The following is a 15,741-nucleotide window of genomic DNA, read 5'->3' on the forward strand; positions in this document are numbered from 1 at the left end:
AGGAACTACGTCTCCTGGCTGGGAAAGCCTGGGGATCCCCCAAGATGAGCTGGACGAAGTAGTCGAGGAGAGGGAAATCCCGGCTTGCCTGCTTAGGCTAGTGTCCCCACGGCCAGACCTCGGATAAGCGGGCAAAGATGGATGCATGGATTATGTTCAGAACAACCAACTTAATGAGCTCTTTCACGAACTATGTGCAAAAATCCCAAGATAAATTGATGCCGTTTTGAGGACAAAGGGTGGTCACATGAAATATGTTGGTGAAGATGTTTTTCTCTGTTCATGCATTTTTGAAACTGATGAAAAATAAACTATTGAATTTTATGTTTTTAAAAAAATTCTTACTTTATAGCTTTTCTTTAATCTTGCCTAAGACTTTTGCACATTACTGTACATACTTATAAGTAACTCAAATTGCAATTAATTGCAGTAAATATATTTAATAACTGTCCACAGATGCAAGGATCTGATATCTCCTCCACCATTAAAAACATAAGTGGTAAAGCCTCTCACACTGCTCCAAAACTAGGAAAGTAGTCATCCTACAGCTTTGATATTTTCTTTAGCGCTTCTCATTGATCTGGATGGAAAACATGATAATACTATAGGGAAAAAAAGGAGAAATATCTAAGGACTAGTGGAAAGAAATTTGTTCTAACCAATTGTACTTACAGTAAGCTACAACATGCATCTATTATAGTGAAACATCAAAGAAATACTCCACAAAATAGTGTGGACTGAGGTATGAGACGTTTAGTTTTTTTGTTTTTCCATCCTACCTCTTTTTCTTCCATCAGACTAAATTCAAAAGATGCTGAAGGAAGCAATGAGGCTCCTTCCCTCAGCTTTTGGAGAATTCAATTAGCTCTTATCATAGCATGCCACTCAGAAATTTCCAGCCCATTTGACTCAGTTAGGAACGTTCATGAGTAAAATAAAGATTATTTGACTGGACCCCGCATGTCTGGCTTCTTTTTTGATGGTTCATCACAGCAAACTGAACCCATGAGAAGAAAAATCCTGCTTAGAGAGAAAAGCCTTGCAGCTTAGGAAAAGCCCAAGCCAATACCCTCATTATCCATTCTACAACACTTTAGTGGGGCCGAAATAGAAAGACAGTGGATTTCAGCACAAAAAGAAATCTGCCACACTGTGCTGACGATCAGAGTAAAGGCAAGATCAAACCCCGACTGCTCCTGTACAAGCTGTGAAAATTATTTGAATTGTAGCACAAGGGTATCATCTGTCTGCTATAAATGATTAAATAATCTAATCTCATTACTTTTTAACCCTAGTTGCATCTTACCCATTATCTTTAAAAAGCCCAAATAGCCAGCGGCACTTTAATAGAGGCCTTCAAGTTCAACTCATAACTATTACAAAGAGATCCACTTTCATGCTTTTTAGAGTTGTTTAAACCTTTTACACTGCAGATGCCGAATTAATCAAAGAAATTGACAAAAAAAAAATTAAAGATTTGTCTGATTTTCACCGGGACACAATCCAGCCAGCGATTGATTGTGGAAGCAAAGACACCTGCAGCTTCAGAATACATTTTCACTTTCAAAGAAGAAAAAAAGGAAGAAAGAAAGAAACAGCACCATGAGGAAATATTGCCCCACCACATGAATATGCAGGGACTTGATACCAGCAGTGTCATTACTAATGTTGCTGCCAATTACAGAGCATGTCATGACACTGTGATTCATGAATATTCATGACTGACTGATATAGACAGCAGCAGTATGCAGAAGCCTCTTTTCCCATTTTACTGTCTCATTGTGAATGGCGAACAGGTACCTCCATCATGCCATGGAGGCACCTTCCAGCTGCAAGACAAGCTGTTCCATAAGGCATTGCTAGTTAACAGTGTGTTATATAAAGGTGTATAAAAGTGATGAAGTGCTTCCTGGCTCTAAAGAGCAGGCTTTAAAGCATATTAAGTAGACGTTTAAGCTTGTAAAGTAGGAATCTAGAAATGGAAAGAAGACACGGAGCAAAGTGATGCCTTCGGGGTTGAACTGTTCGGTTCTCAGAAAGTTTCATACCTGACGATGCTTAGAGGTGAAATGGGTTGTGTGAAAGTGGCCAGCAGATTTTGCTAATTTGGTTTTGTTTTAAGTGGAGTGAGGCAACTTCTTCCTAATGTGTTTATTTTTTTTAAAGGAAACAAATCTGCATAAATGAATAAGACTATACAAAGTGGAAATATTTTTTATTTTTTTTAATTATCAAGTGTATTTTATTTTTCAACCCTGTTGCTAGAATAGGAGTTGCCACTCGAGAACAATGTTGTTTTTTTCCTGTTATACTTTTTGGCCAATCTGAAAAGTATGATGGTTGGAAGCAGCATCAGCCTTTTAGTGCTCTGCAAATTCTTAAGAGCACTTTCAGATTGCAAGCGACTCCTGCTCCTCCACCTTTCTACGTCGCCTCTCAAAGACAAAAACTGCTGGAGGTGGCAGAAGCAATATGTTGCTGGGTAGGTATCCATGGGAACAGTGCACTGCTCAAACAATACCTAGACAATATGAGAACATGTTTCAGTCATTAACAACATCTTTCTTCACAGTCTGAAATAAAGTTGGCAAAAAACATAGTTTTAATCAAAGGAACATTTTATTAACAGTATAGAGATACTTCATAGTAGGAGATGTGCTGCTATTTCTTTGGAGCTGTGGTAGGAGGTGCTTTTAGATCAACGTAAGACTGCTGTGAAATCAACATTAATGGCTTAATTTTAACTTTTAACCAGAATTTCTTCCTCCCAGCCATCTCCACCAGGGTTTACTGGTTTAATTACCAGGATAGGCCAGATGATTTATTGCAGTAAGCGCAGCATGCTAATCAGGAGACAAAAAAATATCAATAAGATAATGGATAAAGGGGTCATCATAAGATAAGAAAGCCAATCCAAGGCAATCTGAACCCAGAATGTACGATTGACACTTTGTTTCACTGTGAAAATAGTGGTGGCTTCCTGAATAAGGCTCAAACACTGTAGAATTACTACACTTGATGGGATACAAGATCACAAACATGATATTGCACAATTGTAACATGTTCAAAAACCTTTATAAGGTGGTAACTCACGTCAGAGGACTGAGATTAGGCCTCATCTGATGCAGGATTGTTCATGGACTTTTGCCTTTAACAAATGTGATGAAAGTTAGGATTACTTATGATAGATTAGATTTAAATACAAGGTTATATGTTCACATCCCATCACATGAATGCCACTATATACAAAATAGCAGGCAACATACAATCCATCCATGCATGTATTATATATTCCACTTATTTTAATTAAGAGTCACAGATTTAATAGAGCTTCCATCTCTCTCTCTCTCTTGGTTTAAAGGTAGGGGTACACCTGGGTAGACTGGCAGTCCATCGCAGTAGACAAACAGCCACACACACTCACATTCACTCCTACGGGAAGCTTAGAATCACCAACCGACCTGACATCTATGTTTTTGGACTTTGACAGGAAGCCGGAGTAGCCAGAGAGAACCCACCCAAGCATGGGGAGAACATTCAAACTCCACACAGAAAGACCCGAGTAGGAAGTTGTGCCAGGAACATTCTTGCTGTGTTAACCTTCAAGTCACTATGACGCTTGCAACACAAAACCACTTAACTGCCTTTATTGCATCATGTGGGGAAAAACAGTCAAATCTAGCAATTACGTGTTTTTCTTGTCAAGATGGATTGCAGTTAATTATTAAATTAGAATAAACGAACTGCATTTAAAGTATGAATAGTGAAAGTATGAATTCATTTTAAATGAAACTTCTTAATATTACCTCACCTCATATCAATGGACTATTTTCATATGAGTGAATGAGATACAGTAAAGCTATTAACACCTTTTTAGACTGATTCACTATTTAAACTAGAACTAATTATGTGTGCTAATCACTTACAGCCCTTAATAACAGCTGCAATGTCCAGCATTTTCTTCTTAATGAAAGCGAGAGCAGGAAAAGATTTGGCGAGAAGTAGTGACAAATTGTCTCACTCCACACAAAAAAAACATAAATAAAACATTTTAAAATACTGAAATAATATATGTAAGTATATCAAAATGTTGGTAAATATACTTTTTGGCCACATAAATTGCTTTAAATGCAGGGTAAGTGATATCCAAATGTTGTCCCGTCTGTTAATACTTACATCAACGAAACACAAGCGCCAGGTAGTCCCTTCACTCGCACCAGTGCTCCCTCTCAACATGCCCCATAACAAACCCTCCCTCCCCCAGTTCATGTGTAGAACACGAGCACAAACACTTCCCCAGCTTTCAGTGACAAGGGGAGAGTGACCAACAGAGAAACCATTATGGTTTGGGGTGAAAGCTTCACCCTTCTCTGACTGTTTCCAGTTTAAAGGTCGGGGCTTTTATTTTCTTTCTTTTTTTCCATACAGTGTAAACACAGCATGGGCACAAAGCCAATGGAGAGAAGAAATTCAATTATTCACTGATTGTGATAAAAACTGTTAAATAAATTGTGTGAAAATCACTTACCCTGCCTTTAACACTCAGCGCAATCATGTCTATAACTACAATGACATTTAATAAGAAGTGCCTTGTATTTGGCATTGTACAAATGCTACTTTTTCTGAAGTTTCTGATTACTGTATATATTTCTCAGAACGACCACAACTATTGCTCCTGTATGCACTCATTACAGCAAGGAGCAGCAGCCACAGATGGCTGCCCCATGGAAAACATCCCTTTATGGGTCTTTGTGGGTTTAACTGCATACAAAACAACTACAAAAGCAAATCTAAAGGTCTCATGTGGACCAAAAGTTAAATGATGCTGACAGAGGTCAACAACACGAAGAATGCTTTAAAACTGGTAGCATATGACGCAGAGTGCTGACGTCAGTTGGAAGTTTCTTTAGCTTAGGTGCTCTGAAACAGCTGTCCAGGTGGAGCTGCACAACTTGTTGGGCTGCATTACATTAGTTTTTTTCATGGACAAGCATCTGCTGGCCATGCACGCAGCCTCTCATGCAGTAATAGAGTTGCAAGAGTGGAATTAACACGTGGACTCTCTGAGATTCTGTAAAAACATGCACAGACATATAGGATCACACATCGTGACAGTTAATGTCAGAACACATTTCTTCAAGCAAAGTTGAAAAAAAAATGATAATCACTGGAAAGAACTTATATGTGATGAAAACTAACTCCTCCTTTTCAAATGACTAGTCAATTAAGCGCGCATATAAATGGGAAGTTAATTATACTTCAGTAAAATGGCCAATTAAACTGCTAATTGTGTTTTCATTTAATTTCTAAATGGTAAATGGATACCAGTTGATGCAGACAATGTCACCATGGACGTCTTTATTTGACACAAAACAGCTTATTTTGCTTTGGGGCCCCCTTGAAAGAGCTTTATTTATTTTATTTTTCGTTCTGTATGTTCTTTGTATAATGTGGGGAGGTCATGAAGCCTGCATAAGGAATGAACGTGAAACCTCAACCTTAATCGACCCCGCTTAATTAAAAGTTTAATTGTAAAGGCTGATTTATGGTTCCGCGTCACACCAACGCAGAGCCTACGGCGTACGGTGCGCGTCGCCGCGTAACCTACGCAGAGCGTACGGCGTAGTCTCAGCGTCGATTTAACGCAGAACCATAACTCCGGTTTAAGAACCAGGAGCTGGATGCGAGGCAAGTGAACAATAGTGTCCTCTAGAGGTGAGTGTAATCATGATCTGCACCCCCACCCCCCCGTTTCCGCTCTATTCTTGTATGCTGGGAGTTCAGCTGCTGTAGGACGGGCGGCTGACGGCTGCTGTGTTTTGTGTAATAAAGCATCAGCGCAGCAGCGACGCATGATGCTGATCCTGGGGACAGTCCTCCTCACATGCACTTTCTGCCCAGCCTTTTCCTGATCTTTGCTGCGCAGGCCAGCATGCATCTACAAAGATTTAGTTTCACTCCAAGGTGTTGGAGTAAGATTACACCGGGATCAGCTCTTTCATCGCTGCAGAACAATAAGGCCAGAAAATGATTTTGGCCACTGCGTCAACTTCAGCGTTTTTCTGCGTCACTCCATTCTGCGCGGTCCCTATCACGTTTCCCTCTCTGGGGACTAAATTGGGTCCCCCGTGACAACTGGCTGGAGGCCCACTAATGATCCAACCCCCCTTTTCCTTCTCCTGCATCTCACCAGCGCTATGAATAGGCTGCCCACCTCGCGCACCCCACCCCATCTTAGGTCTAAATTTGGAACACAATTGAAATACAGAAATACTGTCAGAAGGTAACAAAGAATAATATTGACCCCCGCTTCATTAGGCCTATCACATACAAGAGCAGCGAGTCTGGCACATCAGACTCATTGTGACATAACTGCGCCTACATGAGTCAAAGTAGACCACTGTCAAATGACGTCAATAAAAAACTCAAATGAAGTTATTACTAGGGGTTTTACTTAGTTAATTAAACTTAAAAAATAAAACAATTAAAAAAATAAGCTGCTGGCTGGAAGAACATGAGATGATGATCTGTTGCAGCCCCGAAGTTGCTGCGTTTTTAGAAAAAACTGAATGATTTCAGCTATATTGTCTCAGTTTATAGCCAATATTCACCTTGCATGCAGACAGAGAAGAGCAAAAGTATACACAATGACCAGTGATCGTCCTCTCAACACATGACTGACAGATAAAAAAGAGTTCAGAAGCACAGACTAATGTCACCCCTTAAAACCATGCTGTGTGTCCAGTGTAATCAGCATGGTGTCTGGGCTGAGTTCAGATGGGTTTATCCTCCACAACATCTCTGCTAATTTCCATGTGGGAAGCAACATAGATTGCATACCACAAGTCAAACATACTCACCAGAAAAATTGGGGCTTGAGAAAGTTCCCCAGCGGATTGGTCTGCGCCGGCGGTGACGCGGGTGACGTGGAGCTGCGGAACACGTGGGCCGCGGAATCCAGAGCTCACATAAACAAAGCCACATTGGCCACACCGGATAGTTGAAGCTCGCGTCGCTGTCAGTACGCGGAGTCGCACGGGTTCGCCTATACTTGGCTATGCTCATGGTTTGGAGCTTTCACTAAAATTGATGAATCCCACCTGCATGCTTATCGCATGGACTGAGAGGCACGATCCTGATGTGAAAGAGGTAAGATTCTCTCTCTTTTTATTTCTTCACAGCGGAATTGTTTTTACGCGCTCGACTCGCATCACCTTTGGAAACATTGGATTGCCTTTTAATTAAATTAAAGCTGGAAAAGACTCAAATTCGAGTGATTCAGACTTGTCATGCAGTGAATGTGTCTGACATTTCATGAAAATATTCAGCTTTCTGCTATTGTGAGAAGTTGTCAGTTGTGCGCAAAGTTGCGCTACTCACGCGGACGCGCTGACTCTTTAAAACATTAAAAGAAATAGAATTTTTTTTTGTAGTTTTCTCATTGTTTTTTTTTTACTTTTTTATAATGGTCTCGAAATTATTAGAAATGTTCAGCGATTTAAGCGCAGATGCGCAGGCTGTTTTTTTCCGCCTTCGTCTGACATCTCGTGGTAATTTCCACAAGTTCTGTTTTGTTTAATTTAATCATCAAGTAAACGACAAAGGTGTGTGTTTTGTCAGGGGAAGATCCAGAAGAGAGAAACGATATCTTCAATCCAGACACCCACACGACTCCTGACATTATCCATTTCAAGTGTCAGTGGGAAACTGTCAGAAGACTTGAGGTAGGAGGATGTGGATACATTTATCCAGCCTTTACTATAAAACACAGATGTTCATATTCTCTATTTATTGAAGCAACTGTTCAGTGTTTTAATATTTTCTTTAAATCCTTGTTCGCTTGTGTTTTATTTGAAACAATGAAACTTTCTCCAGCGGTTGCTTCTCCACTGATTTGGAGCTCTGATGTGTATTTCTCCCTGGTTCTCTGGTTTTTTGCAGCCATGCCCTGCGTCCAGGCTCAGTATGGATCATCGCCTCAAGGAGCCAGTCCTGCTTCCCAGAGCTACAGCTACCACACCGCGGGAGAATACAGCTGCGACTTCCTAACGCCCGAGTTTGTTAAGTTTAGCATGGACTTGACCAACACCGAGATCACGGCCACCACTTCCCTCCCAAGTTTCAGCACATTCATGGACAACTACAGCACCGGCTACGACGTGAAACCCCCGTGTCTCTATCAGATGCCCCACTCGGGAGAGCAGTCCTCGATCAAAGTGGAGGACGTGCAGATGCACAGCTACCATCACCAGCAGAGCCACCTGCAAACTCAGTCGGAGGAGATGATGGCGCACTCCGCCGGGCCTGTGTATTTCAAACCCCCGTCCTCGCCGAGCACGCCAAACTTCCAGGTCCAGCCTAACCACATGTGGGAGGACCCGGGCTCCCTGCACACTTTCCACCAGAACTATGTCGCTTCCCACATGATGGATCACCAGCGCAAGACGCCGGTGACCTCGAGGCTGTCGCTGTTCTCCTTCAAGCAGTCCCCGCCCGGCACGCCCGTGTCCAGCTGCCAGATGCGCTTCGACGGGCCGCTGCACGTCTCCATGAACCACGACAACCGAGACCCGGGCTCCCACCACCACCGCGGCCTGGACGGCCAGAGCTTCGCGGTGCCCATCAGGAAGCAGGCCGGCCTGGCCTTCCCTCACTCCCTGCAGCTGAGCCACGGACACCCGCTGGTTGACAGCCAAGCGCCGTCGCCCCCGTCCCGAGGATCTCCGTCAAACGAGGGTCTGTGTGCGGTGTGTGGGGACAACGCGGCCTGTCAGCACTACGGCGTGAGAACCTGCGAGGGCTGCAAAGGATTTTTCAAGGTGGGCTTAATAAGCATGAGTTATGGTTCCGCGTTAAATCGACGCACGTAGCCCTACGGCGTAGGATTACGCGTCGACGCGCACGACGCGTAACTGCTGCGTTGGGGTAACGCGGAACCATAAATCAGCCTTCGAACGTGTGTTTGCTGGTCTATTCCCTGTTGCTGGTCGGCACCACATACACGAGATAGTGCTGATAATATATCATTTTCATCTTTTTCATTTATTTGCAGCACATACACACTTTAGGCCTATTTCTAAAGCCATATAAAAAAAGTGACATGTTTCTTTTTCTCCCCCTTCTCCTTTTTCCTCTCAGCGCACCGTTCAGAAGAATGCAAAATACGTGTGTTTAGCGAACAAAAACTGCCCTGTTGACAAACGCAGAAGAAATCGTTGTCAGTTCTGCCGTTTCCAGAAGTGCCTTGTCGTCGGAATGGTGAGAGAAGGTAGGCGCAGTTTTGGGCCAACGCGTTTTTTATTCTTTCCCACAGACGTGCGTAATTGTGCGTGACTTCGTTTCTCCGGGCACATTAAAGTGCACTTACACGTGTGACTTTTGCTCTCGCTTATTGCAGTTGTCCGAACGGATAACCTGAAAGGACGGAGAGGACGTCTACCATCCAAGCCCAAGAGTCCGCAGGAACCTTCTCCACCTTCGCCGCCGGTGAGCCTCATAAGCGCACTCGTTCGTGCCCATGTGGACTCCAACCCCTCCATGTCTGCTCTGGACTACTCCAGAGTAAGTAAAAGCAATAACTTCAGAATAGATCTCACATAGAGAATATGGGAAAGTTAGGAGAGGAAGAGGGAAAAAAAGGACAAAACAGAAGATTGACGACTTCTTTAATTTAACTTGCTACATTTATCATCCTGAAAGTTTTCTGTAATACATGACAGGATTTCAAACTTGGCCCGGCTTTTAATGTGGCATATTTGAAGTAAATTACGTTTGAAATGCAAAACTTAATAAAACAGAAGACATGAGTTTAATAGTGACTAGTTCTCACTCCCTCCTGGAAATAGGCATTTGCAATTTCACGGATTATATATTTTAAAGGACCTCATTAAGGCGCTGTTTAAATTAAATTCCAGTTCCAGGCAAACCCTGACTACCAAATGACTGGAGACAACACTCAGCACATCCAGCAGTTCTACGATCTCCTGACGGGCTCCATGGAGATCATCCGAGGCTGGGCGGAGAAGATTCCTGGCTTTTCTGATCTACCGAAGCAAGATCAAGATCTCCTCTTCGAGTCCGCCTTCCTTGAACTCTTTGTCCTGCGGCTTGCATACAGGTGAAGCTGAGTGATTGCTAAATAAAACAATGCGGGCTTTAGATAATCAGCAATTGCTCCTTCAAGCTTCATTGCTTTGGGCTTTATTAGCTGCCCGATAATTAGAAGACTCTTAATTCCTCGTTTATTGCCGTGCGTAATTAATGGCATTTTGTTTTTAATTGCAGGTCCAATCCCGTGGAAGGGAAACTTATTTTTTGTAATGGAGTGGTGCTACACAGACTACAGTGCGTCCGTGGATTTGGAGAGTGGGTGGACGCCATCGTGGAGTTTTCTTCCAATTTACAGAGCATGAATATAGACATTTCAGCTTTCTCCTGCATCGCAGCTCTAGCCATGGTAACAGGTGCGTAAAAGCGCCCGCGCCTTTAGAAAATGCACGTTTTCAAATTAATGTTGAACAGAAGAAAAAAAAAAACAACAACAACATCGGGAATCATCTCTGGTAACTTTTAATTCAATTCAATTAATTTTTTTAAACTTTTATTTTTCAGAGCGGCACGGGCTTAAGGAACCCAAGAGAGTAGAGGATCTCCAAAACAAGATCGTCAACTGCCTCAAAGATCAAGTGACGTTCAATGGCGGCGGCTTGAATCGTCCCAACTACCTGTCAAAACTCCTGGGAAAGCTCCCCGAACTGCGCACTCTCTGTACCCAAGGTCTGCAGCGTATCTTTTACCTAAAGCTAGAAGACCTAGTCCCTCCGCCTGCAATAATTGACAAACTTTTCCTCGACACCCTACCTTTCTGAGTCTGACTCAGTGGCCAAACCTCAAAGAACTTCTAAGACTGTTTGAGTCAAGCTTAACAGATTATTGTTTCTGGTTTATTTCCCCCCCCTCCATGCTCCGTAGGCTAATAGAATAACGTTTAATGATTGAGGGTTCGTGGGAAAAAGTAACGGAAAGAAGAGTAAGAGTTTGATCGCTGTTTAGGCCTTTGCATTGTTCATGTTCTTTTATTTTTTGGATTTATTTAAGTGCCAAACAAGTGAACTGTCCCTCCAGTGGACGACAGAGTTGACCTGATCATGCAACCATTTACTGTTTCTTTAACATCGGCTCTACTGATTCATCCAGATGTAATATATTCCATTTATATATAAATATATACAGTATATATAAAACACACACGCACACAAACACTGTATATTACGATAGAATATGGGATGCTTCTAATGCATCGGTTTATAATGTGTACAAAGTTTGTTATAATGAAAGATTGAATTTTACCTTTCGTTTTGGACTCGTGCCTATGTGTTTCTGACAGGATCCCAAGCATCCAGATAAGACAACGCATGTTCCAGTTTTTCATTTTCATTTTCTTTTCCCTTTTTCTTTTCTTTTCTTTTATAGGCACTTGCTGAGGTGATGTCTATATATAATATATACCGGACACTATGTAGTCTGCTAGATTTGATACAGATTCGTAGTTATGGCATTCCTTTTATGTATGGCGCATATGTGGAGAAAAAAAAATCATCTGTATAGAAAAATGAGGGACCCATGGTGTTTGTAAAACTGTCAGACATTCCTTGTTTGTATGTGCTGTAAGTATTGTTGCTGTTGAATATAAACGTTTCTATATATTTATTATTTCTATTGCCAGAAGCTACACTAAGCATGGTGCAATTTAAACGATTTCAAACCCGGGTTCATGCTGAGCACGTTGTCTATGTTTTATGTCTTCTTAACGTCTAAGTAGTTATGATTTAACACATTTGGAGGTGAAGAGAAAAAAGAAAAAAACAAAACAAACAAAAAAAATCCCCCATCGTACTGAAGAGATTCATGAGTGTGTGATATAGGCCTACATCTTTGGCATCATGATGTAATTACAACCTGTGTAACGCATTAGGTGCCGAATTCAAAAACTTTAGAGAGAAAGAAATATTTAATGTTTACAAATAAACCTTTTAAATAAATTCATTGCTAAATATTTCTCTGAAATTAATATATACCTTGTAATAGATGTTGCATACTTTGGCACATCAATCTTTTTTTTTTCATTGCGATTATTTAGTTGTCCTTTGCTTTGTCAGTAGCGCACAGGCCATCATCACAGCAGGAGTTTATTAACGTTACTAATAATCTCCTTTTCTTATTTCTTCTTATTATTATTTTTATTTTGAATCTAAAATAATGCACCCATTTTAGACAAAAATCTGAACATTTCGTGAGTGACCGGCAAACTTAGTAGGCCTACTCTTATTTCATTTTAAGTTACTCCATAAACGCAAATATGTGTGATTTTGATAATTTCCCACCGTTTTAGAGCTATACCAAGAGCAAGAATACGTCAATCCCGAATGCCTTATTTGAGGCAATCTCCTACAAGTCTTACCTATGTCTGTCAATATTTTTAATATTTCAATATTGCAAAACGACAATTTTATTTACTGGCTGGTGAATCCTATTTTTCATTTTCCAGTCTCTGGATCTCTGGATTTGCAGTGACTTAAAAATGGCAATCCAGATTTGGTATTAAGTATCTTACAATTTAACAGTAATTAAAAAACAAAAAACAAAAAACAGATTTTCTAAATCAGCCCATTCCCCTTGAAGATCTGTGCAACTTCAGAAAATTCAACTTTCGTCGGTCTGGAACTGTAACCTGCACAGTCAGATCAGTACTGAATTGTTCCATCGGTTTTCGGACAATAAAAGGCAACTAGGAACCCGCAGGTGCTAATACCAGACAAAAGGATTACATCTGCAGCTGAAAAGTAGGATGCACATGCTTTGTGAAATGTGAAACCTGCATGACGCACAGGTAATGCGACTTTATATCGCGCGCATATGCGTCAAATACCTCCAACTGTCTGCGAAATGCCGAGATTTCACTTAACAGAAAAGACACGATGATGCTCAAACGGAAACTTTCTCGACCAGCTTCAGTCCGCGGCTCAGACTCGTTCACCGGAGCACGTGGTTGATGAAAACGCAAAGTAACCTATCTGGTTTTATTACTGTAATAGTAAGCCGGTGATGACCGGCCACCCACAAATCCCCGGAGAGTCCAGAGCGGCGTTCCTGCTTTCCTCTTCTTCCTCCAATCCACCGGTCATTAAGTGACACGAGTAAAAAACCTGCAAATGTATGTCATTTAAACTCATTACCGCTGATGCAAAGGGAATTTAAAGCTCTTTAGAGGTGTCGTCGTGCGTCATATTTGCATATTGTAAACGCAGAACTAAAATTCGCTCAACAACGGCGCAGTAAAGTGAAGCAGAGGCCGCTGTCACAAAGACTCTCCATCACACTGTCAGAGGAGAGAAGTGACGCCAAGCTCTGAGGCATGTCTGGGACTCATCCACATTTATCACATGATCAAGATGAAGGGAACAACTTATTTTGAGAGATATTAGCAGCAGGCAATAAATTGTCTAAATGATTAGATCGTCACTGTAATGTGCTAATTCCAAGGCAAATTGGGATTACTTTCAGAACCAGTTTGCTGACATTTAGCAGATCTGTTGAAAGGGTGCAGTACAATGTCACAAGTTTCCTCTGTTGACTCTAAGTACAGTTAGCTTTTAAACATGTCTATCTCAATACAATAAAACATGGCACATGTAGCTAATGTTTCTGTCAGTGTTTGTGCGTAATTATACACACTGGAGGACTTTGACTCTAAATTCATAATGGAGCGCATTAACTATGCACATTTAAGCATAGACAGGATTACATCACTGTGAGCTTATGGATGAAAGGAAAGGGACATTTTTTCCAGCTGTTTTAGTCCTGTTTTAGTTCCCCCGCACCTAAATGGGGAACAACAATCAAAGGCAGCAGGTGAAAGTCTTCTGAGAACAGAGTCTGTCTGAACAGTACATCTCCTGCTCCGTGCTTGTGCACTATTGAGTTTTACAGCTTAGCTCCTTCTCAGAAAGGTCCTTCACAGCACACACGCATATGCATTCTGCTTACAGGACGGTGACACACTGGATCATGTTGCATGCACAGCTACCTCCGTTTTTGTCTCCTTCTCTAACATAATACGACAGGTTCACGTGTGGATTTAAAGTGGTGTAGCACTTGTGGACCTGCTTTTAATCTTATGATCTTTTGAAACAATATGTTTTGAATGACCACTCTTTTTATGTGCACTTTTGTTCACACTTTCTTTTTGTATTACTTTATTTTGCACTAATACTAAAGAGTTAAGGAGTTAAGGAGTTGAAAAGGCAAGGTAATCTAGAATATTGCCTCATCTGATACCTGCAGAGGGCAAGTGTTTGGCCACACCTTTATCTGAGCAGAGGAGACATCTGAAGAGGAAGCTGACATCTAGTCGCAGTTATTAGCTGGAGCTGAAATGTGTTTTTATATTTTAAGCAGCAAAGAGCGGAGTTCAAGACCACATACTGATACGTATAGAAATAATCTGAAGGAAGAATGGCCATGGATGATACAAACTTTTCTGTTATTGTACATTAGACACATCTGTGCAGCAGGTGAGGTCTGGACAAATACATCTGATTTACTCAAATTTAATCAAAGTACAGACAGAATTATGGCATTTTCACACAGTATTTTGCTACTTTTTTTCAAAATGTATGGGCAGTATTACAGTTTTTTTTTAATGGGGAGTCAAATTCTTGCAGGAAATGTTCTGAGTAATTGACCTGCCGTTAATTTAACAAGCAAAACATACCAAACTTACACACCTTAATTTCCATCAAACGAAAGTCACAAGGTTACATTCCATGCACCTCTCAGAAGCTCTTGTTATATGAGTCTTTTCAATTAAATGTACTGAGTCCTCATCAAACCTCTGCTTTACTTTTGTTCATGTTACCTTTCCTACAGTTCAGGAAATGACGTACTTTTCAGCACAAGCCTACAGTAAAACATGTTGATTACACAACCTATGAATCACACGCGTCCTGCTGACTGTGGCTCCAAACAAAATGAATGAATAAAGAGCTGAGTGATGGCTCGTTGCATTCAACTGCCTATAGTTATGTTACTGTGACAATTTGATTTACCGTATTGAAATTCTGATGATTGTCAATAAATAATGCAAAAACCTGATTTCCAAGTGTTGAGGTAGAAAAAGAAATCCACCGTGCATATAGATGGGAGGTGAGCCGTTGCCTGTCCCTCTCAGCCTGTGGGCCCAGAGCAGCTTTATCATTCATAGGACTAAACAGACAATCAATTCAGCAGCCATGTATGAAGGATGAAGGGATGCGACAAGCTGAGAATGATGAGAAGCCAAAAATCAAAGGCCCCAGACCTTCTTAGCTCTAATGGCCATTACCAGCTCAGACGGCAGCAGTAAAATGAAGTTAATCATTCGCACAGATCCTTTCAAAGAAGACTGACTGAACTTGATGTCTCGTCAGATCACTCATAAATATTTACTTCATATTAAACAGCTGTGCTTGCTCTGTTATTGCACATTGATTTCTGACAGATGCCATCAAATTATTGTTTCAAGTGTGGTCAGTAAAATCCATTAATGTAATGCTTGTACCAAGACTCAATTATGCAAAACCACAAGAAATTAATAATGCAACGGCAATGTAATGGTGAAGAGGGTTTTCTTCAGGCTTCTGCTTGGACATATATATTGGAAGAAAATGCATATATATTTTTTCTTTTCTCAACAAATTAAGA

At 41.2% G+C, this 15,741-nt stretch overlaps 1 protein-coding gene across 2 annotated transcripts; it reads left to right on the forward strand.

Moving 5' to 3' along the window:
* The first annotated feature begins 7,006 nt into the window (after positions 1–7,006).
* Positions 7,007–13,632, forward strand: nr4a2a (nuclear receptor subfamily 4, group A, member 2a). Of its 2 annotated transcripts, none has more exons than XM_061723620.1 (8): positions 7,007–7,149; positions 7,621–7,724; positions 7,942–8,819; positions 9,139–9,268; positions 9,398–9,561; positions 9,915–10,117; positions 10,285–10,463; positions 10,612–13,632. In XM_061723620.1, exons 3-8 carry the CDS (start codon positions 7,944–7,946, stop codon positions 10,866–10,868), a joined length of 1,809 nt encoding a protein of 602 aa, XP_061579604.1. In that variant the 5' UTR covers positions 7,007–7,149; positions 7,621–7,724; positions 7,942–7,943; the 3' UTR covers positions 10,869–13,632. The 2 variants fall into 2 exon arrangements, with proteins under 2 accessions (XP_061579604.1, XP_061579605.1); XM_061723621.1 differs by having other exon boundaries at positions 9,398–9,486.
* Positions 13,633–15,741: the final 2,109 nt, after the last annotated feature.

This window comes from Cololabis saira, chromosome 6 (genome assembly GCF_033807715.1).
Source record: "Cololabis saira isolate AMF1-May2022 chromosome 6, fColSai1.1, whole genome shotgun sequence".
Taxonomy (NCBI): Eukaryota; Metazoa; Chordata; class Actinopteri; order Beloniformes; family Belonidae; genus Cololabis; species Cololabis saira.

Coding starts and splice junctions, on each gene's coding strand:
- nr4a2a (XM_061723620.1), top strand. CDS start 7,944: ATGCCCTGCGTCCAGGCTCAGTATGGATCATCGCCTCAAGGAGCCAGT. Junction 8,820..9,138: donor GCTGCAAAGGATTTTTCAAG/GTGGGCTTAATA, acceptor TTTTCCTCTCAG/CGCACCGTTCAGAAGAATGC. Junction 10,464..10,611: donor AGCTCTAGCCATGGTAACAG/GTGCGTAAAAGC, acceptor TTTATTTTTCAG/AGCGGCACGGGCTTAAGGAA.